Below are 26,392 nucleotides of genomic sequence, written 5' to 3' on the forward strand. Positions count from 1 at the left end.
TTTGGAGCAGAGGCTCCCACAAAACTTAAGAGTTACTCAATTTTTTTTCTCTTTTTCTGCCTTCTTTTAAAAGGCAACGATTTTCCCCTCAGGAATTGGCGCGCGAACGAACAAAAAAACAAGAAGAAAAAAAAAGCTGAGCGCGTGAGTCGCTACTGCGCCTGCCTGGCAAAAGAAAAAAGCGGGAAAGGACGAAGAGGAGGGGTTTGGGATAGGCTCGCACTGATTGGCCAGATGCAGTTTCCCTCTTCTGGGCGGAAGTAGCATGACTGGTGGACCCCGGAAGTTCTGGTTTTATGCCTCGTTATTGCTGTCGAAATGACGCACGTACGCAGAAGACGCGTTGTTGTGATATAGTGGCGGGCACTTCATTATTTTTTAATCTGACTTCCGCGAGGAGATGATTATGCGCGCGAGTTGCCCGGTAACCCTTACAACCAGCTGCCTTCCACGGCGAGGCGTCCGAGCGTCCGCCCAGTAACAAGATGGCCTCGGCGGCCACGTTTAACGTAATTTCCGGCTAGGATCGGAAGTGCGAATGAAAGCCGGGAAGCCCCCGGATCAAGATGGCGGCGGGCCCCATCTCGGAACGGAACCAAGGTAACGGCGCCGGGCTCGGGGTGGCGCGGGGCGGCCGCTCCTCAGGCCCGCGCGAGACGCCTGGCGGAGTCGCGGGCTGGGCCCCAGGCACCATCCTCCGAAAGGATCCGCAGGGGCGCGGGTCGGAGGGTGGGCTGGCGCCGCCACCTGACCACCGTCTCGCCCCCCAGATGCCACCGTCTACGTGGGCGGCCTGGACGAGAAGGTCAGCGAGCCGCTCCTGTGGGAGCTCTTCCTCCAGGCGGGCCCCGTGGTCAACACCCACATGCCCAAAGACCGCGTCACGGGCCAGCACCAAGGTAAGCGGGCGGCGGGCGGCTTCTTGGGCAGCCCGGTGAGGCTTGCTTGGCCATGGGGCCATGCGCTGTTGGGGCAAGCGAGGGCACCGATGCACAGCGGAATCACCTGCCCTCTCCGGGTTGTGTCCTTTCAGGTTATGGCTTCGTGGAATTTCTCAGCGAGGAGGACGCGGACTACGCCATCAAGATCATGAACATGATCAAACTCTACGGGAAGCCCATCCGGGTCAATAAGGCCTCGGCCCACAACAAGAACCTGGATGTGGGTGCCAACATCTTCATTGGCAATCTGGATCCGGAGATTGATGAGAAGCTGCTGTATGACACATTTAGCGCCTTCGGGGTCATCCTGCAGACTCCAAAGATCATGCGTGACCCAGACACGGGAAACTCCAAGGGTTACGCCTTCATCAATTTTGCCAGCTTTGATGCATCAGATGCTGCCATAGAGGCGATGAACGGACAGTACCTCTGCAACCGCCCCATAACTGTCTCCTATGCCTTCAAGAAGGATTCTAAGGGGGAAAGGCATGGCTCAGCGGCTGAGCGCCTCCTCGCTGCGCAGAACCCCCTCTCCCAGGCCGACCGGCCACATCAACTCTTTGCAGATGCTCCACCCCCACCCTCGGTGCCCACGCCAGTGGTTACCACCTTGGGACCAGGGGTTACTCCTCCAGGTACACCAGTGCTGGGGCTGGTAGCTTCCGACAATTGTTTTTTCATGCCAGAAAAAAACAATTAAGAAAATCGTTTTTTCTTAATTTCTGAAAATGTTAACGAGTGATGTAACCAGGGGTTTGGTGGGTGCTTTCTCCAGTATTTCAGGGTGTTCTGTGATTTTCCATTATAGGCATCCCCCCGCCTGGATCATTTCCTCCACCAGTGCCCCCTCCGGGAGCTTTGCCACCAGGATTGCCTCCAGCTATGCCACCTCCACCCATGCCACCAGGGGCTGGTGCCCCAGGACCTCCTTCCACAGGAGCCCCCGGAGGGGCGCATCCTCCACACCCACATCCTTTCCCTCCTGGTGGGATGCATCCAGGTACGTTCTGTGATTTGGACAACTTTCTTCTTAGCAGAACACCGGCTCTGCCTTCGCCACTGTAAGGAATCTCAGTACTGGGGGCTGTGGGAGAGTTTGGGAACAGTGGGGTCCAGCTGTGGTCCCTGTAAACCAGCTGTACAATGTGAGTGAGGTCTTCCTGATACAAACTGCCAATCTATGTCTTTGGAACAATGTGAATGAGTGAATGAGAAATCCCTGCCTTTTTTTGCCTTCCTAGGGATGCCTCAAATGCAGGTCCATCATGGAATGCCCGGGATGGGCCCACATCACCCTGGACCCCCAGGGGCAGGGGGTCAGCCACCTCCACGCCCACCTCCAGGCATGCCCCATCCTGGGCCGCCCCCCATGGGCATGCCACCCAGGGGACCTCACTTTGGATCACCAATGGGTAAGTGGAAACCAAGGTCTGGGGTACTCTTTTTCTTCTCTTCTCTTCTGGCTTAGTGCCATAAAGCCCTAAGGGGTGTGAAGGAAAACGCAAGCAGTTTTTCTCAAATCCCCCCAACAATGCAATAGCTCTGACTCCCTTTCTGCCTGAAGCAACTTACCCTCACAGCTTGATGTGGCCTTGGGAATCTTCTAGGTGCCATCTAATGCCCACATGTTTTCTTTCTTCAGGTCATCCTGGTCCCATGCCACCTCATGGGATGCGTGGACCGCCTCCCTTGATGCCACCCCATGGATACAATGGCCCCCCTCGCCCCCCTCCCTACAGCTACCAGCGCATCCCTCTGCCACCTCGTCCTGCCCAACGGCCCATGGTGCCTCCACGGGGACCTATGCGGGGGCCTCTCCCCCCCTAGGCCACAATAGGTCACCAGCCTGCCTGCTGCCTCCTGTGCGTCTCCCTTTTTTTGTTTTGTTTTGTTTTATTTTATTTTATTTTTTTGTTTGTTTTTTTGGGGGGAGGGGGGGAGAGACAAACATTCCAGCAAGCAGCATCTCCCTCTTTAGTGATGAAAAACATGGTCATGTCTTTGGCAGCATTGAGGGTTTGCACATCCTGATTATTACCTGTGTTCCCTTAAATTAAAGCTGGTTTTTCACTTTTCCCTTTTTTAATGATCCTGTTTGTGAAATCCAACTGAAAAACTGCTGTTTTGAAATAAAAAATGAGAAGGTTTTCTGTAATGACTTTGTCTGTGGTCCTGCTGCCCTCACAGAGTTTGGAAGGGGATCTGCTTCCAGCAGGGAGGTAAGTGTATTGGATAGGGAGAGTCACTCAGCATCCAATTTAGTAGGACAGGTTGGGCTTTCCAAGTGTCAGACCCTCCCAGCTATAAGATTATTTTGCTGCTATTACCTTGTTGAATGTTGAACTTGGGGGAGGGGGTGTTGCTTGGTGCCCGGATGTAAATGCCCTCCAGGCACAGTGGCCATGAGAGATTTCAAGAAAGGAGCTGAAATAAATAACTTTATTGTCATTGTACGTGTATACACAGTATACGCATACAACGAAATTCACTTAACACTCAAAGACCAGGTCCAACACACATAACAATCCCCAAACACACTCCCACCCACCACAATTCTCCACCTCTAAACCACCCAAACATCCACACAACAGACCAAGTAATACTGTCCAACAGTTCACTGATGGTGGCCCTTTAATTCATCGTTGAGTGCAATCATAGCTCTGGGATAAAAAATATTCAGAAAACGTGTGGTCCGAGTTTTAATTGTTCTGTATCTTATTTATTTATTTATTTATTTATTTGTTTAAATTTCTATACCGCCCTTCTCCAGAATAGGACTCAGGGCGGTGAACAGCCGGGGTAAAAAACAATACATACAAAATTTAAAAACAATTTAAAATAATTAAATATTATTGGCCGAAAATTAAAATAACCCAATTTAAAATCAATTTAAAATTTACTCAAGCCAGCCCCGCTAGTTGAAATAAATGGGTTTTTAGGGCCCGACGAAAAATCCGGAGGTCTGTTATTGTACGTATCTCTGGGGGGAGGTTGTTCCAGAGGGTGGGCGCCGCCACAGAGAAGGCTCTCCCCCTGGGGGTCGTCAGCCGACATTGTCTGGCGGACGGCACCCTGAGGAGGCCCACTCTGTGCGAGCGTACTGGCCGGTGGGAGGCTATTGGTGGCAGAAGGCGGTCTCGTAAGTACCCCGGCCCTAAGCCATGGAGCGCTTTAAAGGTGGTCACCAACACCTTGAAGCGCACCCGGAAGACCACCGGAAGCCAGTGCAGCTCGCGCAGGAGAGGTGTTACGTGGGAGCGCCTCGTCGCCCCCATAATCCCCCGCGCGGCCGCGTTCTGGACCAGCTGGAGCCTCCGGGTGCACCCCAGGGGGAGCCCCATGTAGAGAGCGTTGCAGTAGTCCAGGAGGGAAGTGACGAGTGCCTGAGTGACTGTGCGTAGGGAGTCCCGATCTAGAAAGGGGCGCAACTGGCGTATCAGGCGGACCTGATAAAAAGCTCCCCTGGCCACGGCCGTCAAATGATCTTCTAATGACAGCCGTGCATCCAGGAGAACGCCCAAGTTACGAGCCCTCTCCGTGGGGGCAAGTGATTCGCCCCCAATAGCCAGCGATGGCGTCAGCTGGCTATATCGGGACGCCGGAAGCCACAGCCACTCGGTCTTGGAGGGGTTGAGTTGGAGCCTGTTTCTCCCCATCCAGGCCCGCACGGCCTCCAGGCACTGGGACATCACTTCAAGGGCATCTTGAACTGCCAGAAGGCAACAGTCCAAAAAGATTGTAAGCTGGATGGGAAGAGTCTCTGAGAATGTTATGTAACTTTCTCAAACAGCAAGATTCGAAGATGTCGTCCAAGGCTGATAGCTGGAGTCCGATGATATTCTGGGCAGTTTTAATGATTCTCTAGAGCTTTTTTGTCCGCTACAGAGCTGCTCCCATACCATGCAAGAATGCCGTATGTCAGGACACTCTCAATGGTGCTGCGATATTAGGACAGAAGTAGATGCTGAGATAGATTTATCTTCTTGAGCATTCTCAGGAAGTACAGCCTCTTCTGTGCCTTCTTCACAAGCATGTTAGCATTCATAGTCCATGAGAGGTCCTCCGAGATATAAATGCCCAGATATTTAAAACTACCCACCCTCTCCACCTCCTCACCATTTATGTACAATGGTAGATATACATCTCTCTTCCTACTGAAGTCAATTATAATATTAGCTTTTATGGTGTTAAGTGTGAGATTATTTTCATTACACCACAATGCCAGCCCTTGTACTCCTTCCTGTAAGCAGACTCATTGTTCTTATTAATGAACCCCACGACTGTTGTGGTCATCCGCAAATTTAATAATTGCATTGGTGTTATACAATGGGGTGCAGTCGTGTATACAAGGAATAAAGAAAGGGGTTTAGCACACAACCCTGGGGGGCTCCTGTGCTTAGTATCAAAGTAGAGGAATGGTGAGATCCCATCCTTACTGACTGTGGCCTACCTGTCAGAAAATCCCTTATCCACAAACAAATCCTCTGATTTATACCCAAATTGGACATATTAAAAAACAACCTGTTGGGTAAAATGGTGTTAAAAGCAGAGCTATAATCCACAAATAACAGCCTCGCATATGTCCCCTGTTCCAAGTTATTCAATACAGTATGGACAACAAGAGACATACTATCATCGTCAGTTGATCTATTACCCCTATTTGCAAATTGGTATGGGCCAGGGTGATTATCACAAGCTTTATTATATGGATGAATATTTTAACAGTAAGTAGGTGCGCTACATTCTGCCATGGCAAGGAACTGGCTTGTAAACCTTTTACAGTTGTGCACAAAATAAGATGGGTGAGAAACCAGCGTATCAGTGAGATGCCATACCTGGGAATTCCTCTGTCTACACCTGGCATGCCACCTGCCTGCATTCCCAGAAAACAGCCTGTGCCTCTTGCTATTTTTTATACTAAAAGTTCATGCAGTGCTTAAACATGATGTTAGTTTGGGCAGGAGTATATAGGGTTGTCCTTCCCTTTATGACCACTGACTGTGGGAGGAGGGAACCTGTGCAAAACAACCCATTCTTACAACTAGATCCTGTGTGCCCCGGGTCAGTTTGCAGAGTGACATGTCCTCTGCAAGGAGCTTGAACCCAACCATAGGCCACCTTCCAGAAGGCCTTAACCAAGATGCCAAACTCAAGTCTGAATTTCTCCCCCACAGAGACAGATAAAGCTGTTGATACAAAAATAACAGGGACTGACCTAGTTGACAAGATGCAGAAGACCCTCCTACCTGAGAGTAAGAATGGGATGGAAGTGGCCTGTTGGGTTGGAGCGGAAGGACAGTGGTGGGTTCCTCTCGCGTGCCCAGAAAGAACGGTGTAAAATCTATGAAGCTTCCTGGTTTCCACATAGTTGGTGTGATCACAGGCAAAGAACTGATAATTATCCCACATTCTGAATGTTAAAAAATATCTTGTTAAGGAAAATTCAACACTTCACAACAGTGCTGCGTTCAGACTTAAAAGCTGTCTCTTTGTGCTCTCTACACATCCCTTTCCAAGCAGATAAAACTCGCAGCACATATTTTAATCCCTGGTTGGTGTGTCTCGGGGAGTGAGACCAGAGCATGTTCTGTTTTTTGCAGGATCCCTAAATTTCAGGGTGTTTTTTTTTTTTTTTTACAAAGAACTGACATACTTTTGGAAAATGTCAAAGGAGCGCCCTGCTAATATACAGTAGTAAAAATTATTTTTTTAAAATGAAAATCACATGTTCTAATAGCATTTATTAGGAATGAATGATTGTAAATTGGATACAAGAAGACAGTTGATGTGAGAAATGGACTGGATCTCTGTGAAAAAAAAATTCCCAAGGGGCAGTTTTCTGAATAGTTCACCTTCCTTTTCTTAAGCTTCCTGGCCTGAAAGATAAAGGGATGGTCTGAGGCTCAGAGTAACTTGAGGAAGCTTGCCTGTTTCAACCCAGTGTGCTAAAGGAGCCTGATCAGCTGCAGTAATAAACCTTTGTCTTCAGTTTAACTGGGAGAATGTTTCTTAAATACCCAAACTAACATTGAATAACATCCTGCAAATTCCTCTTCGCTCGTGAGCCACATCTTGAAAAACAAAGCCAAGCCAAGCGCACAATTGTTAGAATCTTGCCGCCACTAGAGGTCACATCTCTGGCACAAACTGCAGTGCAAGCTGAACCCATTTCTAAGAGCATTTGGTGTGCCCACCAGCAGCACACGTACCTGGCAGCTCATTTGGGCGGCAGGCGCAGAGGGATCCCTGGGGGAGCAAAGTGGTGGCTTCTGGATCTTCAGATGGGCTCTGAAAAATACTTTGTGTGTGAATTAGGTTTGTCCTGGAAGATGAGTGAAGCGGGCTCTGCTGCCTTGCAAGGAGGCCCTCTGGGGCTCCAAAGGGGTGGGAGATGAGCAGGCCAAGATGTGGGACTGGGGAGCATCTGGTCAGGACCTCCTGGGCGGCCCAGAGGGTGGATTGTGTGGCAATTCACACTTCTTGTGTTGGGCCTGGGCCAGTGATGCCTTGGAAGGTAAAGGGGGCCTCCGAAAGAGAAAAGGGACAAGCGCTGTCCTAGATAAAAAATGCAAGGCTTCAGATGGCTGGCATCCTGGAATCTCTGGAAGTGCAGGGCTGGTGTTCCTTTTACCGCAGTTTGGGAATGATATCAAAGGAATTAAAAGCCAAAGGACATCATCCTCCTTTCTCCTGGCTTCTGACCTTTAGCTAACTCCTCTCCTCTCCCCCCCCCCACTGCCCCGCCCCATCTTGGGGCATCTCTTCCACTAAGCTGCACTTCACTTCTGGGCAGCAAGACACCTAGCACCTGCTGGATATAAAAGGCCCTGCTCTCCCAGAGTGTTGCTATCTGAGCACCTCCAACCAGGACTCCTCCGAGACCCTCAGCCAGTCTTGTCTCTCTCCTGGCACCATTATCCAAGGGGCCCGGTCTGAGCTGGGATCTGTGACCTGCTCTATACAAGGCCAGGTACACTCAGGCATTTCTGCAGCAGGAGGCCCTTTGAAGGTACCCAGGCTAAGGGAAGGAAGCATGACCTGTGAAAGCCCTTCTACACTGCTGGGTTGGGGTTACAGTGCCCAGAAACCAGTGGGCCATTGGCTTATTTGGGGGGAGGGTTTTTTTTCCTTTGGCCAGAAACTGGTGATGTAAAGAAAAAGAAGGTCGCTACAGGGGGGGGGGGGGAGATCCCCGCAGGGGAGAACATCGCTGCTGTTGCAGGCTTGCTGGGGTGACTCGGTTCCGTCCTCCAGCCACTCGCCTGGCGGCTGGTTTTTTGATAAGCCTGCTTGGAACAAGCGCAAAAGAAGAAATAGCAAAAGCGGGGACTTGGTAAGGCGTCTCTTTTGCGTTCCTCGGACGGCTTTCCCTCTCAGTGCGCAGTGCTGAAAGGGGATCAGCTGGGATGCGAGGAAAGCGGGACCTCGCGGAGCCCCGTCTTGCTCCGGCCCGCTCGTCTCCCGGGCGGGCTGTCGTCCCCGTCCCCTTCCCCTCCGTGCCACAATGGACTCTCCCGTGACTGGAGGGGCGCAGCAGTCTTAGCGCTCTGGCTCCTCCGCCGCCGCTGCTCCCCCTGCGTCTCTCTGGCGGTTGCAGCAGCAGTAGCGGGCGGCGGCGGCGGCGGCAGGGGAAGCGAGCGCTTGCCTGGCTGCGAACGGGCCGAGTACCGCGGTGCCAGGTGAGCCAAAGGCAGGGCTGGGGGCGTGCAGGCCGGCCAGGGGGATGCCAGCGCCGTTTCCCCCTTCGTGTAGCCATTTTGTCCTGGCAAATCTTGGCCTTCCCCCGCCCGCGTGCGGCTTTTCCCGCATCTTGGAGCCCCTTCCCCTGCGGGCTCGCTTTGCCGGCCGGGAGCGGTCCGGCCTTGGCTGGTGCAGGATTGCGGGACGGTCCCTGAGGCGATGCTCCGCCACGGCCGGGGCTGCAGAGAGGAAGAAAGCGGGAGAGCAAATGACCTTGGAGGCCGGGGCGGGGGGGCGAGCCAGGGGAGGGGGTTGGTGCTCTTCACCTTTCGCTCATCATCACCATGTAGCCAGGATTTTTTTTTAGGCCGATTGAATAATTGGGAGGGGGGCACGCGGGCTCCCATATCGCCCTCCCCAGTCCAAAGCGCACGAAGCCCGTGGTCTCTGTGGAGCAGCCAGCGCCGTGGAACTGATGGGTTCCGTCGGTGCTGCAAATTAAAAATAGGTTCTTGCGCGCGGAGGGGGAGGGGGGAGGTGATGGTTATGAAAGAAGCGTCTCTCTGGTCTTCGAGCCCTCCCCCCCAAAGGACGGCGTCGAAGGGGAAGCCACTGGAAAGGAGAAGAGGGGCTTGGGAGTCCCACATTTCCCCGTTTTCTCGCCCCAAAAGAACCGCAGCCCACAATCAACTGGACTACGCTCCCCATCGCTCACAGCCGGCGCTATCCCCCTTCGGAATCATGGGACCCGAGACGTACCACGGCGTCTCTGCGTATTTAAATAGATTGAATGGGCTAAATTAGCGGGTTTTCGAGCCAGGAAAGGGTCCCCGCCAGGCTGGTGAGGCAGCTGTCGGGTCGGATCGCTCGGGCTTGCGAGCGGCTGTGGCTGGGCTGGTGGCAAGGGTCTTCTCTTTGGCCGGGCTGAAGCGGGAGGCCCATTGCCGGGGCTGCCGGCGAGGAACGCGGGCGCGGTTTCCCCAGCTCTAGGTCTGCATTTTCGCGGGGGAGGGGGGTGTTCCTTCCCTGCCAGTTAGTACAACAGAGTTCCGTCCTCGCATAAAATGTGTGTTTGGATCAATGTTGGGGGCGAACATTTGAAGGAGGCCGCGAAAATGCCGGGGCGGGAGGTGACCTTGCCCGGGTCCGCGGGCTTCAGGTTGCGCGAACGAGGAGAGGGATCCTGAGCCCCGCGCAAGGCCGAGCAACCGTTTCCTCTTCGCTTAGGAGCGGCTCCTGGAACCCGGCCTGCGTCGTGTAGGCAACAGCGCTCTGTACAAGCGCAGAATGCGCCTATTCGTTAAAATAAGCCCCGGCATGATACTGGAAGGGGTGGGGGGGCGGCATTGAAAGAAATGGTTCCTCCCTTTCCCCCTTTTGGAAAAATCTGCTCATCTGGGGGGGGGGAGCTGTTCAGATGGAGGGGTGGAGCGATGCAAATGCCCGATTCCGTTTCCGACCCTTTCGGTCAAACTGCAAGGAACCCAAAACCTGGCGGAAATCGTGGGCCTTTAGGGAACCAAAGCGCGGGCTGTGGCTGGAGGGAGACGGTTCCCTTCCCTTTGATCGGCTGAGAAGGAGGCACAGCCGGGGCTTCTCCCGAGGCTGCGGGTACACCTTGGCTGCTTTCAAGGTAGGGTGGAAGCGGCCACAGGTGATCCCCTTTGCCCCCTATGATGAATGTGAGTTACAGCCTCCTGCACAGACATTAGAGGCGGCTGAGATGCCTCACAACCCAGCAGCAAGTCCTGACACAGGCCGACCTGATGGGGATGGGAGTTGTAGTCTGGCAGGTTTGGAGGGTGGCAAGATGCGGAAGACTGGCCTCACTGGGGGCCTTATGGCGTGTGCCGTAGAAGGCAGGTTGCATTGGTGCTTCAGTGCTTTTCCCCACAGGTGGTCCTTGTGAAAGAAGAGGGGTTCTGAGGTGTGTGTTGAGGGCAGATTTGACCTTCACCCTAGCACCCAGACCCCACAGACCACCACCACCCCGCTAGCTCATGCCAGGTCCTGGAGTCTCTCGGGCACCTTGCTGGGTGCAGCTGCATAATCTGGGATCCAGTGAAGAAGGCCCCGTGTTCCCCTTTGAAGTGGCAATGCCATAACGTTGGGGCAAGAGATTGCATTCCAGTGGGGAAGTGCATTGTTGTTTTCTTCAATCCCAAACTAATGCAGAAGCAAATAAAAAATCAGGGCTGGAAAGATAAGAAAGTGAGGCAAAATAAGCCAGGTTTGCTTGCTCTCCCAGCCCTACAAATTAGGAAGAGGATTCTTGGATTTGGCAGAGATGAGAGCCTTGGAGAACCACCTCTCGCCTCCTGGTTCTCAGCCGGTCTCTCTCCTACTTCCAGAGCCATTTCTGCCACCAGAGATTAAAAATAGCCTGCTGGGAGAGGAGAACATTTGGCAGAGAGAGAGTTTTTTCTTCTTCCACTCAAACCCCTTTTTGCTCCTTCTGCTCTTCCAAAGCCTCTCCCCACTCCCCGAGCAAGAAGTGGCTCTGTCCTCCCAGGTGTGTGTGTATGGAGGGGGGGTTGTGGGGATAGAGGGCACCAGCTTGGACAACAAAGATCCATTCCAAGGCCCTTTGAGTCTGAGTTTCATTGAGTTTTGTTGTCTGGGATTGGAAAGGGAAGGACATGGGGTTCATTTGAGAACGGCAGGGGGAGGAATTTCCCAACCTCAATTACCTGTATTGAACAAGTGTTTCAATATGTGCATTTTTTTTTATTTTATTATTTTTTTTTATTTTATTATTTTATTTTATTTTATTTTATTTTATTTTATTTTATTTTATTATTTTATTTTATTTTATTTTATTTTATTTTATTTTATTATTTTATTTTATTTTATTTTATTTTATTTTATTTTATTTTATTTTATTTTATTATTTTATTTTATTTTATTTTATTATTTTATTTTATTGTATTGTATTTTATTTTTGTGGAATTGGGATCGTAGAAACACCCAGGAGCGTAGAAGAGTTCAGAGGCAGATGCATAAATAAATGTCTTAAATTTATTTATTCATATGATAAAGCATATTAACTATGTACAACAGAGATCAAGTCTCATGAGGAACAAACATGAAAAGAGAGAGATGGAGAGAGAGAGCGAGAGAGCAAGGTGGAAAAGGTTGGAGGGGGTTTTATACTCAGGGTAAGCCTCTCCTTTCCACATAGGGGTGGAGACACATGTGCCAATGGCTTGCAAATACTTGACAATTTTATTTTATTTTATTTTATTTTATTTTATTTTATTTTATTTGTCAACAAGTACAAGGAAACAAGTAACATTATAGACATGGACACATGAAAAAAATTGGCACAAAAAAAAAGGATATAAATTAGCAAAACATAGCCATAACCACATAGAATGATTACATAAAATTGGGAACACTAGGACAGGGACGGTAGCACGCTAGTGTGCTTATACACGCCCCCTTAGGGACCTCTTAAGAAACATGAAAGGTCCACGGTAGACAGTTTACAGTGAAAGGTATGGGGATTAGTGAGACTAACAACAGGATCAGGTAGAGTGTTCCAGACATTTACTACTCTATTGCAGAAGTCATATTTCCTACAATTAAGATTAGAGCGAATTGCATTGAGTTTAAATCTATTGATAGCCCTTGTGTTATTATGGTTGAAATTAAAGTACTCATTTACAGGTAGAACGTTTTGGTAAATAATCTTATTTTATTTTATTTTATTATTTTATTTTATTTTATTTTATTTTATTTTATTTTATTTTATTATTTTATTTTATTTTATTTTATTTTATTTTATTTTATTTTATTTTATTTTATTTTATTTTATTTTATTTTATTTTATTTTATTTTATTATTTTATTTTATTTTATTTAAATGTGTGCCTTCAAATCACTCTTGATTCCTGGCAGCACCTGGAGAAACCTCTGCTGTTTTCTTGGCACCATTTTCAAAAAAGATTTCCCCTTTGCCCTCCCAGCTTCCCAGGGCTGAGTGAGGGCACCTTCTCCCCATCTGGTCCCTTTGGTCATCTGAGCTGACTTGAGCCACCGGGCTTCTACCTGACCTTCTGTCTCCTTTTACCAACCCGTCCCTTTCCTTCCTTTGCAGGGCCGCTGTCAGTCAGCCCAGCGGAGCACCCTCTGCCTTGCTCCCCTTGGCAGGCATTGCCGCCTCCTCTGAAGCAGAAGCCAGGGCTCAGGCAGATGGGTCCCCACCCTTGAAGAGCTGGTCCTCGGGGGGAACCTTTGCCAAAAGCTGAATACAGCACACACACACACAGAGTCCCCAGCACCTTCCTCCTCCTCCTCCTCCTCCTTTCATTTCAAGGCCCAAAGGGCTGGTGGGAGCCATGGACGAAGGCTTTAGAGACCGGACCGCCTTTATCCGTGGCGCAAAAGACATCGCCAAGGAGGTAAAGAAGCACGCAACCAAGAAGGTGGGCAAGGGGGTGGAGCGCATGCAAGACGAGTACACCAAGCGCTCCTACACTCGCTTTGAGGAAGAGGACGATGACGACTATCAGCCCCAAGATGGATACTACCGTGGGGAGCCCTCGGTTGACGATGAAGGGGCCTCCAGCGATGCTACGGAAGGCCACGATGAAGACGATGAGATCTATGAGGGGGAGTACCAGGGAATCCCGCGGAATGATTCCCTGAAAGGTGGAGACCGGCTGACAGCCGGCCCAGAGGTAGCCAGTGAGTTCAGAGACTTCAATGACCTGGAAGGGGAGAAGAAGAAGGAGAAGGAGGAGCTTTCCCAGCAGTATGAGCTAATTCTACAAGAGTGTGGACATGGGAAATTCCAGTGGACGCTCTACTTTGTGCTTGGACTGGCTCTCATGGCTGATGGAGTGGAGATTTTTGTGGTCGGCTTTGTCCTCCCCAGTGCTGAGAAAGACATGTGCTTGTCAGACTCCAATAAAGGCATGCTGGGTAAGTCCCCAGGAAGGTCGTGATTTAATGAGGGATTCACAGATCTCTGTCTTGAAAGCTTTGGCCTCTCGGGGTAATCTGGCAAAGAAGGCATGACCTGAGAAGGGGGAAGGGGGCTGGCCCAATCGTGTTTTGGGGTGTAGATTCAGTTTTTAATTTCAGAAGCAATAGATGAGCATGGTTGACTTTCCCATTCCCCCCCCCCCGCCCCCCGAGTCCTAGAGTTTCACAGAGCATTATGAAAAAGAGACGGTGCTCTCTGGTAGAGTTGAGACGGGAAATAGGTGGTGTTTTTTATTGCAAGCTGAAACTTGATAAAAGGTTTATCTTTAGCCACATATACTTTCACCAAGAATAATTCCCAGTTAAGGAATATTTAATAATAATAATAATAATAATAATTTTATTTCTATACCGCCCTTCTCCCGAAGGACTCAGGGCGGTGTACAGCCTATTTAAAAACACAAACAAAACAATGATATAAAATTTAAAATAATTAAATAAATGGCTCAAATTTAAAACCCCAATAAATTTAAATACCCCAATTTAAAACTATTGTATTGATAGTCCGGCCTGGCGGAACAACAGGGTCTTCAATGCGCAGCGAAACACCCGGAGGTCAGATATCTTACGAATTTCCGGGGGCAGTTCATTCCACAGGGCTGGGGCTCCCACAGAGAAGGCCCTCCCCCTGGGCGTCGCCAGCCGACATAACTTGGCTGACGGCACCCTGAGGAGACCCTCTCTGTGGGAACGAACTGGTCGGTGGGAGGCTATTGGTGGCAGAAGACGGTCTCGGAGGTACCCGGGTCCTATGCCATGGAGCGCTTTAAAGGTGGTAACCAACACCTTGAATCGCACCCGGAAGACCACCGGGAGCCAGTGCAGCTCGCGCAGGAGGGGTGTCACATGGGCATAACGGGTTGCGCCCATAACCACCCGCGCGGCCGCATTCTGGACCAGTTGGAGCTTCCGAGTGCTCTTCAAGGGGAGCCCCATGTAGAGAGCATTACAATAGTCCAACCGGGAAGTAACAAGGGCATGAGTGACCGTGCGCAGGGCGTCCCGATCCAGAAAGGGCTGCAACTGGCGAATCAGGCGAACCTGATAAAAGGCCCCCCTGGCCACGGCCGTCATATGCTCTTCTAAAGACAGCCGTGCATCCAGGAGGACACCCAGATTGCGAGCCCTCTCCGTGGGGGGCAAAGATTCACCCCCAATAGTCAGCGATGGCACCTGCTGACTATATCGGGGCGCCGGGAGCCACAGCCACTCGGTCTTGGAGGGGTTGAGTCTGAGCCTGTTCCTCCCCATCCAGGCCCGCACGGCCTCCAGGCAGCGGGACATCACATCAAGGGCATCGTTGGGGTGGTCTGAATTTGCATGGACTTTGCAGTTTAGGGATGAGGCGTAATAATTTACAGCAAGAAATTTGCAGCCCTGAAGTAAGTCATACCAGTTCATGTGGAATGAGTTGTGGAGTTGGCACTGCTAATTTTCTGGCAGCAGAAAGTATTCGTAGCAAACTTTCAGGTTGTATAGTGCTCTCTTGCCACCAGTACAATCTTTATGGGATCAGACAGATTGAGAGCATAGTTGATGGTTATGCAAAGGTTTGACCACTCGGTGCGTATGTGTCTGGAGGAACAGAGCTGAGATTCCATAAAGCAGAGCTATTGTGTTTGCAATTTATAACAACACTTTGGACTTTGGGATTGTATGACTACTCTGTTGAATATACCGTAAGGAGACAAATTCCATGCACATGGAAAACTAGCATAGCAGGGAGGACAATGCTGTAAGTTTTCATCTTTCCCTGAAACGCTAGGTCTCACTATGCAGGGATTCCTTAATTTTGCTAAACCATGCCATTAGGGCCACTGGATAGTTTTGAAAAAAGAAGTTAAGTACATTCATGGAGGAAATGGCTGTTCTCCACACACAGGCCGAGATCAAGGAGATCAGGGTCTACCCACCCAGCTAGCTAAGCTCCCACCGGGGCTCTGTGTTGGTGGGTTCCTTGGCCTGACCCAGCAGGTTCTGCTCTGCTTAGTATTGTCCATTTCCTAGCATTTCTCTGTTGAAGTACCCTGTGGGCCAAAGAGGTGTTTCTGTGTCCATTTTAAAAAAGAAGGCATTAAAAAGGGCAGCAACTCTCCCCCAGGCGGAGACCCCAAGTACGGGGGCATCACCTCCTGAAAGGAATGGAGCAGTCCCTCGGCTGCTGCAGGAACAGTGGCTCCCTGGCAGTTCTGTGACTCAGTTGGGGACCAGCAGCAGCTGCTGCTGCTGCTGACAAAGGCTCCAGCACTGCCTGCCGGGTGACTCATCTTCCCCTTCTCCATCTTAGCGGCTCTCTGCAGAGAGACCAGCCCCCTCCCCAGCTTATCTCCTTGCTGCTTTGGGGCGCTGCAAGGAGGCCAGGCGGGGGCAGACAGGGAGGGAAGAGCGCAGGCAAAATTAAATTCCCCAGAAAGGAAGAGCGATGCTGGGTGGAGGGGGCTAGGGGGTAAGAAGTCAAGGGGGGGGTGGCGGCTTTGGAGGCAATTGTGGGGCCAGATTTCCATGCGACACCACCGCAGTGCGGCAAAGCCGGCCTTCCTCCCCACTTCTGGTGGGGAAAGGTCACGCAGGAGGTGGGGAAGCAAAGCTCCGCTTCCTTCTGGTTTGGGCCTTGCGAGTGCGCCGGGCACTTTTCCTCTGCTGTTGGTCTAATAAAATCAGCCACCGATGAGGCTGCCTTCCAAAGGCGTTGGGCAGCTTTCCTCTCCGGGACTCTCCGTCACCCAGGATGGTTGGAGGAGGTGGGCACTGAGGCCTCAGCAAAGGATGGGATTGGCTGCCCAGGGTGCGCATTGACCCAATAAGCAGAGCAAGACCTGTCCGGGACCACATGGTGGCTCCTTGATGGGTGCCGGCTCCAGTGAAATGCGAATAGCCCATCAAGGAGCTCAGGCGGGGAGGGGGTTTCTCCTCTCCTAGCCCCTGGTCACTCTCCAACACTGTGGTTCAAGACTGGGCCATTCAGTCAGCAATTTGAGAGCTCTAAAAGCCAGTCCCCCACCTCCAGTTCCTGCCTGAAAAGTGTGGGTGAAGCCACGGAGGGGCAGGGGCACCTCTCCACCAGGGCGAGAGGAAGCCACCAGAAAGGTCCACAGCCCCCACTTCTTGTCTCATGGCAACGGAGATGCTGCCAGAGCCCAGGCCAAGGCTGCCGAGTATCCAGCAGGGGGCACAATTGGTCGGTGTTGGAGAGGTTAACTCTGGACTGCCAGCAGGTGGAAAGAATCCCCACGCACCCAGCTTGCTCTGGAAGCCACAGGGCACCGTCCCCTCCTGGCCCTCAGCCTGGGACGCCAGCAGGGTCGGTGTTAATGCAAGATTGCCCCCATCCTCCCCATAGAGCCAGACCCTATCTGACTGCCAGGCCAACCCTTTTCCCAAGAATAAACAGAGGGCTGCCAAGCTCCCTCCAGGACATGGCTCCTCCACTGTAACTCTTCTTCTTCCTCCTCCCTCCCTTCCTCCTGCTGTCTCTCTCCTGCAGGCCTGATTGTCTACCTGGGAATGATGGTGGGGGCCTTCCTGTGGGGCGGCCTGGCAGACCGGCTGGGGCGCAGGCAGTGCCTGCTGATGTCGCTCTCGGTCAACAGTGTCTTTGCCTTCTTCTCCTCCTTCGTGCAGGGCTACGGCACGTTCCTCTTCTGCCGGCTGCTCTCTGGCGTGGGGTAAGGGGGCCCTGGGGGCTTTCGCCTGGCACAACCCGTCTTCCTCCCCATCCTGAGCCAGGGCTGGCTTTCCAGGGGAAGGGTGGACTGGGCATCCAACACCAGACAAACAGAGCCGTGTGTTCAAGGGCAGCCAGGGCCAGAAGAGAGGCCTGGGGCTGGCAGGACCCAAGGTTTGCAAAGGCAGCCAAATGTGACTGGCCTCCAGGTCGGTCCTCCCCGTCCCGCTTCTAAAACCACTCTTTCCCCTCCCCTCCCAGCATTGGGGGTTCCATCCCCATCGTTTTCTCCTACTACTCGGAGTTCCTGGCCCAGGAGAAGCGTGGTGAGCACCTCAGCTGGCTCTGCATGTTCTGGATGATTGGCGGCATCTACGCCTCTGCCATGGCCTGGGCCATCATCCCCCATTACGGTGAGTCATGGAGGACCGGGGGGGGGGGGGAAGAAAGGATCAGGATGACCAAAGGAGACCAAGTGGGGCTGAGCCTTTTTCAGCTTGGCTGCTGGCCCCTGGCTGGCTGGCTGACTGGCTTTCCAGGCCCGCATTTCCTCTGGGCCCACAGAAATTGGTCCTCGGTTGTTGTCCCACTCATCGCCCAGAGTTGGGCAGCTAGCAGGAGGGTTTGTCCCTTCCTCCCAATCTGAAGCAGTCTGCCAGGGATGCCGTCCTCGGCCTCGGAGGGTACGGGGGGACCAGGGTTTGGCCGTTGTTGCTCCTGATGGCAGCCCGTAGGCCTGCATGGCTCAGATGAGGAGCTACGGCAGCATTTTGCGGGGGTTGGATTTGGGGGGGGGGGGGGGAGGCTGTTCATAGCAGTGAAGAGGACATTCCGTTTTTGTAAAGCCCTCCTCTCCATCACTCCCCCCCCATCACACAGGGTGGAGCTTCCAAATGGGATCCGCCTACCAGTTCCACAGCTGGCGTGTCTTTGTCTTGGTCTGCGCCTTTCCCTCGGTCTTTGCTATTGGGGCCCTCACCAGCATGCCAGAGAGCCCCCGCTTCTTCCTGGAGGTAAGAAGACCCCAGCGCCACCTTTGTAGGGGCGGAAAGAGCTACTAGATGCCCACAGGGCCAGAGCTGGGCCGACTCTGCTTTCCCCAGCAGCTGATGCAGGAAGGGTCCAAGGGCTCAGCCTCCGAGGGGGGAGGCTGCTCCTCTCGGAGGGGGCAGAGGGAGACCCTCAGGAAGCAAGATGCTGGATGCCTCCCTGTTTCTGTCTTTCCAGAACGGCAAGCATGACGAGGCCTGGATGGTTCTGAAGCAGGTCCACGACACCAACATGAGGGCAAAAGGCCACCCTGAACGGGTCTTCTCGGTAGGAGGCCTTCCTCCTCCCCCCCCCAGGGCTCTTTGCGTCTGTCAGCGTCCCTGCTGCTCTCTTGGCAAGGGAAGCTCTGGATGATTTTCGAGGGTCCTCACCTGTCTTTTGCCACCTTCCATTGGCAGGTGACCCACATCAAGACAATCAAGCAGGAGGATGAATTGGTTGAGATCCAGTCGGACACGGGGACTTGGTACCGGCGTTGGATGGTCCGCTTCCTGAATCTTTCTCAGCAGGTCAGTTCCGGGAGGGTTTCTGGGATGGCTGGGTTTTTGTTCCCTTGGTGGGAGCCGTGCTGGGCAACCAAACCAGCTGGGGGAGGCTGCAATTCGACCGTGGCCTCCACAAAAGGCTTTCAGGACAGCAACCTCCTAAAGGAGCTGCCGGAGAAGCCGGCCAAGTCCCTCGTGCCCCTTGCTGCGTCCCAGACCAGGAAGCTTCAAGCTGGTCCCCTCGCTTTCCACAGGTCTGGGCAAATTTTCACCAGTGCTTTGCTCCCGAGTATCGCCGGGTCACGTTAATGATGATGGCCGTCTGGTTCACCATGTCCTTCAGGTGAGTCACCCTGGGGGAGAGTCAGGTAACCTGATGCTGGATCCATAGATCTGCCTCAAGGGTGGGAGATACACCGATCCCTTCTCTGAAACACAAGACAGGCCCAAACCTCTCTGAGCTGGGCTGATAATGGAAAAGCCATTATCCCGTCTCCCCTTGCCTAAAACCATTCCACACCCCCAGGTCAGCGCAGGCTCCGTCAGTGCAGAGGTGAGGCTGAGGGCCCAGCATCAGAGCTGGATGCTTCTTTGAGCCACACCATCTCTGGGCTGCCCAGTCTTTTCCCAGGCAAGGAAAGGGCTGGGCTACCATGCTGCAAAGTCTCCAAAAGCAGAGGTGCTTTTCACAAGCCCACCCTGAGCCAATTGGCAGTGTCCACTGCTCCTGTAATGAAAAATTGAATGGCAAAGAGAATCTAGGCCTCCAATCTATGCGGGGATGCCAAGGGTAACATTAAGCCTTTAAGGAGTAAAGAGCAAACCTCCCATCCCTCCCGCCCACCAGCGGCATCACTGGGGAGCAGCGCGTGACCCAGTCTGAGGCCACCTTCGGGCCGTGGGTCTTCGCTCCCAGCATTTCCCTCAGTTGGACTCGGGAGGACAAACGTCCCAGCAGGAGGAGCTGAGGGTTGGGCAGCCGGACTTAGGGAGGCTGCCTGGACCCACTGCCTCATTACCCCACCAAGGTTCTTGCCCAGCGAGGGATTCTGCGAGTTATTGCCCCAACGGCCCGGGTGTCACTTCCCACTTGGGAAGAAGGGGTGTTTTGGAAAACCAACCCTTCTCTCCAGTTGAGGGTCCCCCAAACTTTTCTGGTTCTTTCTTTTCCCCCACCTTCTCCTCCACCGGCTTTGGCTACCGGGCAGCTACTACGGCCTGACCGTCTGGTTCCCAGACATGATTAAACACCTCCAGAATGTGGAATATGCCTCCCGCACAAAGGTCTTTAACAACGAGACATTCAGACACATCACCTTCAACTTCACCCTGGAGAACCAGATCCATCGCCGGGGGGAGTACTTCAATGACAAGTAGGTCTGCTTCAGAGGCTGCCCCCCATTCCACACCCCCAGGTCAGCGCAGGCTCCGTCAGTGCAGAGGTGAGGCTGAGGGCCCAGCATCAGAGCTGGATGCTTCTTTCAGCCGCACCATCTCTGGACTGCCCAGTCTTTTCCCAGGCAAGGAAAGGGCTGGGCTACCACGCTGCAAAGTCTCCAAAAGCAGAGATGCTTTTCAGGCGCATTTTTGTAACAGGTAGAAACGCACATCATGCCACATCAGAAGAAGCCACATTAGGGCTTAGTAGCAGGTGTGAATTAACCAGTGGATCCTCAACCTCCTCACCCCCCCACCCTGGAACAGGTTTATTGGCCTGAAGATGAAGTCGGTCTCCTTCATTGACTCTTTGTTTGAAGAGTGCTACTTTGAGGACGTTACATCAAGCAATACTTTCTTCAAGAACTGCACTTTTCTGGCCACCGTCTTCTACAACACAGGTAATGTGTCTGAGGGGGCCAGAGCTGCTCCCGGGCACCTCTGGGTGGGGGTCCTTGGGAAGCTCTGCCATCCCTCCTGCCTCAGCTGGGCTTCCACAAAGAGCGGCTCAAACTCTTTGTTGCTGCTGCTACCTCAACCTCACATCCCCTGTGAAGTCACAGCCTCTGCTCTGCTGCTGCTTATCTGACCCTACTGGAGACAGAGCAGTTGTGAAATCTGAACCGGTTGACTACCGGTTCGCTGGCTGTGCATACGCGCTGCACACCAAATGCGCACTGCATGCCAAACACGCATAGTGCACACCACGCACCAAATGCAAGGTGCACACATGCGTGCATGCAGCACACACCAAAAGGAGGCATGGGGTAAGTAGAACAGCGCACACGGGGAGGGGGTGATCAGCTGGGGCGCGCAATCATTTTTTTTACTTTTAAAAACATTTTTTTACAATCTGTTCACCCAAATAGGTTGTAAAAAAAACACTTTTAAAAGAAAAAAAAGGCTCTGACAATCGCACAGCTCAGCTGTGATTGTCAGCCTTTTTTTTTTACTTTTGAAACCAAAAAAGCAAAACCACCTGCGCATGTGCAGAGGGTACAAAACACATTACTTCCTGGTTAAAACCAGGAAGTAACGACAATTGGGCGGCCGGGCGGAGCCTCACGCTGCGATCACTACCGGTTCTCCAAACCACCTGCCATGATCACTACTGGATCGGGCAAGCCGGTCCAAACCGGGAACATTTCACCCCTGAGGCAGAGGAAAAGGTGGCTCAGAAGAGTCTCCCAGCATGGAAAGACATAGGCAGGTGTGCTCACCGGCGAGGGGAGAGCTGTTGGCAGGAGCCTGCAAGCAATCCAGAAAGGTTATTTACGGGACCACCTACTACCACCAATAGCCTCCCACCGACCAGTACGCTCTCATAGAGAGGGGTTCCGCCGGGTGCCATCGGCCAAACAATGTCGACTGGCGGCCCCCAGGGGGAGAGCCTTCTCTGTGGGGGCACCTACTATCTGGAACGAGCTCCCCCCAGAGATACGGAGGATCCCGGATCTGCGTACCTTCCGTCGCGCCCTCAAGACCTTCCTATTTCATCAAGCCGGCCTGACCTAAGTCTTTCCCCTTTTTAAATGGAAATTTTAAATCTGGTTTTAAATTATTGGGGTTTTTAATTTGTTCAGCCAAATTATTTAATTCGTTTTAATCTATTTTAAATTTTGTATTTATATGTCTTATTCTATGGCTGTTCACCGCCCTGAGTCCTTCGGGAGTAGGGCGGTATACAAATTCAATAAAAAAAAGGGGGGGGTCCTGAGAGATCTCGGACGGGCACTCGCAGATGGGTTCCTGGGTGGGCCAAGGGCTGGCTTGAGCAGATGGGGGAGGTGGGGAGGATTTGGGATCTGGCCATTAGGGGGCGGAATCTGCCGGGTTTCTTTAGGGAATGGGCCTAAGCCCAGGCCTCTCGCCCACCCCCAGACCTCTTTGAGTACAAGTTCATCGACAGTCGGATCATCAACAGCACCTTCCTGCACAACAAAGAAGGGTGCCAGCTGGATTTCAGTGACGACAACAACGCTTACATGATCTACTTTGTCAGCTTCCTGGGCACCCTGGCTGTGCTGCCGGGCAACATCGTCTCTGCGCTCCTGATGGACAAGATCGGGCGTCTTCGCATGTTGGGTGAGGGGCCTCCCTTTTGGCAAATGCTGGGGGGGGGATCAGCCCTCCCTCTCAGCAGGTGGTCCTGGGGGCCGAGCGAGGTGGGTGGCCCCTTTTCAGCTCTGGGACCGGCTGTCAAGGGGCCAACCAGTCAGTCATGTGGCGGGCTGCTTTAGGATCCGGAGTGGCGCTGGACTCCTTTTGAGCTCTGCCTGTGGCTGTCAGGCGGCCCAACAGGATCTGTCTGGGTCGGGCTTTGAAACCAGCCACGGGGATTCCTGATCTGGCCAGGACTTCACGGTGGAGACAAAAAGGTTTCTGGGCCTGCCCGTTTTTCACGATGAGGTCTAGAAAGAGACCTTGGTGAGCTAATGCTTCTCCTCCTCCTCCTCCTCCTTCTCTACTCTGCCGCCCTGCCTCCTCTGACCAACACAGCCGGGTCGAGTGTCATGTCTTGCGTCAGCTGCTTCTTTTTGTCCTTCGGCAACAGCGAGTCAGCCATGATTGCCCTCCTCTGCTTGTTTGGTGGGGTCAGCATTGCCTCGTGGAATGCCCTGGATGTCCTCACAGTGGAGCTGTACCCCTCGGACAGAAGGTGAGGCTCCCCCGACATGCCCTGTAGAAGGTGTGTGGGGGAGCAGACAGAAGAGCTGGGGAATGAGTCTCACCTACACTGGGTGTCGGTGGGTGTGTCGTACAGAAGGGTTGGCAAAAATGCCTGTGGCTTTCTGCCCAATATGGGTGTCCAGCAGAGGTGGGTTTCTGACCAGTTTTGAGTAGTTCAGAGAACTGGTAAATACCACCTCTGACTGGCCCTGCCCCCATCTATTCTCTGCCTCCCAAATCCCAGCTGATCAGGAGGAAATGGGGATTTTGCAGTAACCTTCCCTTCCCTTGCCATGCCATGCCACGCCCACCAAGCCACACCCACAGAACCAGTAGTAAAAAAATTTGAAACCCACCACTGGTGCCCAGGGCCCCTTCTAACTGCCCCCGTGAGCCTGTTTGGGGAGGGGCCTGCTCCTTCGGGCACCTTCTGTGCTTCTGCCACGGATAGGCTCCTGGTGGCTTTACTCTTAACTGGAGGGTGATCCCTCCTGGCCCCTGGAATCAAAAGGGATGGGGAGACCCAGGGAAAGCTCTGCCCCCACAAAAGCCTTCCACTGTCCCTTCTTCCTCTTCCTCCTCCTCCTCCTCCTCATGGCCTCCCCCTCCCTGCTTCCAGGACTACCGCGTTTGGGTTCCTCAACGCTCTTTGCAAGCTGGCGGCGGTTTTGGGCATCAGCATCTTCACGTCGTTTGTGGGCATCACAAAAGCCGTGCCCATTTTGCTGGCATCAGCGGCGCTGGCTGTGGGCAGCTCCCTAGCCCTGAAGCTGCCGGAGACCCGGGGGCAGGTGCTGCAATGAGAGCGAGCCCCTCGGCACTCTTCCGCCCCCACGCCCACGCCCCCGCCCCCACCCGGGGGAGATTTAGCGTTGTAGACACTGTGACTGTCTTGTTGTACCATTTCAGTGGGAAATCTGTCTTCGCTTGGGTTTTCTTCTGCAAGCTCACCTGCTCTTTGAGTTCTCCTCACAATCCTTTCTCCCACAGTGCTGAGGTAGATGTGAAGGTGGGGAGGCCAGAGAAGCCGAAGGAGGGCAGGCCAAGCCATGGGAGGTGGGTGGCATTTTACAAGCTAGGCGTTAGCAAACGTAACACAAAACTTTGTCTTCTGCAATCTCCTTTCCTGCTTCTAGATCATGGTTTCCACAAGTCTGTGTATATGTGAATATGACTTCTACTTGTCCAGTAAAGTAAGACTAAAACTCCCATAGCTAACAATGAGGGCTAGAAGCAGGGATCCACATAGTACAAGCACACAAGCAGATACATTTCGGGCTCTGCTGGCGTTTGAATTGGAGGCGTAGCTTCCCTCAAAGCCTGGTGGGCATGCACACACCCCCACCCCCCGCAGCACAACTTTTTCTTGGGAAAAGGGTTTTATAAGGAGTGTTTTAACCTGCAGCGTGTTCTCCTCGCTGTTTGCATTGGTGCTTTTCAAGAGGTGGCCCCTCCCACCCTCCGGGCTGATCCAGGACCCCCTTGGCCTCTCCTGGCTGTGGGTGAGTCACCTCAGTGGGGAAGGAAACATAGCAACCTCCCTCAGCTGTTTAGTTCCTGAAAGAAAAGAAGGTGGCCAGAGCCAGAACTTGCTTCCTTCCTTCTTCCGCCTGAACATTGGAAGTCAGATTTGGGGCATCCAAGCACAACTTGGGAGGAGTTAAGCAGAAATGTTTTCTTGCATTTGCCACAAATAGCCCAAAAGAGCAGAAAATGCCGCTCCCAAGCGAAGCAGCTGAGTGCCCGAGCGGCAGGCAGATCTTGGACCAAATGAAGGGATTTTATGTAGCCTGATGCTGCAAGGCGGGAGCCCCCCCTCCCCCCTCCCGGGCTCTTCCCTAGCCTGAGACCCATTCTGTCTTTCAAAGGCTGGCTAGTTACAGGATTGAGTCTTGTGCGTTTTGCCATCTTGTACCAGAAAGAGACCTCCCCCCTTGCACCCCATCCCTTTCCCCGTCCCCTCCTAATTGATGGTGGGACCACTAGGGAGGATGGCCCCAGTTCCTTTCACTCCCTGCAGCAACGATGGTGGTTCCTTCTTTATTGGGAAGAGCAGCTGGGTGTCTTTTCTTCTTCCTCTTCCAAGCCTCGAACCTCTCCAGATGCAAAAAGCCACATTTTCTTGTAGGGTGGGGAAACGGACACCCCCCCCCCCTTGCTGAGCAAACCTTACCCGATGAAATCGCGCCCTCCCTGCTGCTTCCAGACCTCAGGCCTCACTGGGGTTAGTTCCCCTCCCGTGTTCTGGTGTAGGTGGGCTTCTGAACAAAACCAAGACACGAACCATATGTAGCTCTGTCTGTGCGCAAAACCAACTGACAAAAACTTTGTGCCGTGGTGTAGTTTTTAGATGTTTGTAAAGAACAATTAAAAAAAAAAACAGGAAAAAAACAACCCATAATGTCAGCTGTAGTCTCTGGATCATTTCATTTTGTATAAACAAACAAGCCAAGAATGCTGGTTAGATAGGAGAGTTATTTTAAATGTCATTGTGAGAAACAGAGAATTTTTTTTTAAAGAAAAAAAGATGCTTTGGCTAATATGTGTATACAGATCGTTCAACTGGAGAAGGAAATCTGGATGTTTGGCTGAATCGAGCCATGTTCCCACAACCACCATGATGAACTTGTAGTTAACAACAATCCATGTAAAAAATGGAGGAAAATAAAAGATTGAAAAATCTAATGATCTTCCCTGGTTGAATTCTGCTTTTTAATAATCAGAAAGAAATGTCCATTTCACAGGCCACTTTTTCGGAGGGAGCCAAAGGACCTTTTTAAAGAAAGCCAAATCAGTTGGCAGGAAAGCAGAGCTTTTGGGAGGAGTGGGGTGTTAGACTGGAAGGGGGGGGGGTTGCCCAGACAAGAGGCAGCAAGGCTGGCATTCGGGCTTTCCTGCCATCGGTCAGGGAGCTCCAGTGCCGGCTGAGTGGGGGCTCCTCTAGGGGTCCACTGGGCCCCCTCCTACTTGATGAGGGATGCTGTTTTTAGTCTGCGCTATGGCCTCCCTGCCAACCTCCTGGGGTGGTGCCTGGGTTTTATTTATTTATTTATTTATTAAATTTATATACCGCCCTATTCCTAAGGGACTCAGGGCGGTGAACAGCGAACGATAAAAATACATGTAATACAAACGTTAATAAAAAAAACCAATTAAAATATACTAAACACTCTGGTCCTAGATAATTCAAGACATCCCAGTTTAAAATAAAATCAAAAAGCAATATAAAGGGAAAGTTAGGCCAGGCCGGCCTGCTGAAACAGGAATGTTTTGAGGGCACGGCGGAAAGTGAGCAGATCTGGAATCTTCTGTATCTCTGGGGGGAGCTCGTTCCAGATGGTGGGTGCCCTCACAGAAAAGGCTCTCCCCCTTTTTAAGGGGTTAAGCTGCAATCCCCACTAGAGGCCATTTAACCAACATTTCCACCAGAGCGCAGGGCGAATGAGTGCCAGGGAGCAAATGGCTATTTGACCCTAC

General features: G+C 52.3%; 2 protein-coding genes across 2 annotated transcripts; both read left to right on the top strand.

The window, feature by feature from the left end:
- Positions 1-509: 509 nt before the first annotated feature.
- SF3B4 (splicing factor 3b subunit 4) lies at positions 510-3,096 on the top strand. Its single transcript, XM_070951561.1, has 6 exons — positions 510-600; positions 771-899; positions 1,034-1,576; positions 1,750-1,941; positions 2,183-2,353; positions 2,584-3,096. Exons 1-6 carry the CDS (start codon positions 567-569, stop codon positions 2,766-2,768), a joined length of 1,254 nt encoding a protein of 417 aa, XP_070807662.1. The 5' UTR covers positions 510-566; the 3' UTR covers positions 2,769-3,096.
- A 9,784-nt stretch (positions 3,097-12,880) lies between these two features.
- Positions 12,881-25,568, top strand: SV2A (synaptic vesicle glycoprotein 2A). The gene is made up of 12 exons (XM_070951565.1): positions 12,881-13,546; positions 17,094-17,274; positions 17,535-17,686; positions 18,153-18,286; positions 18,501-18,590; positions 18,722-18,832; positions 19,063-19,151; positions 20,017-20,181; positions 20,513-20,646; positions 22,127-22,330; positions 22,745-22,904; positions 23,535-25,568. Exons 1-12 carry the CDS (start codon positions 12,961-12,963, stop codon positions 23,716-23,718), a joined length of 2,190 nt encoding a protein of 729 aa, XP_070807666.1. The 5' UTR covers positions 12,881-12,960; the 3' UTR covers positions 23,719-25,568.
- Positions 25,569-26,392: the final 824 nt, after the last annotated feature.

Source organism: Pituophis catenifer, unplaced genomic scaffold, assembly GCF_029215685.1.
Source record: "Pituophis catenifer annectens isolate HBS135680 unplaced genomic scaffold, rPitCat1.0.hap2 SCAF_10, whole genome shotgun sequence".
Taxonomy (NCBI): domain Eukaryota; kingdom Metazoa; phylum Chordata; class Lepidosauria; order Squamata; family Colubridae; genus Pituophis; species Pituophis catenifer.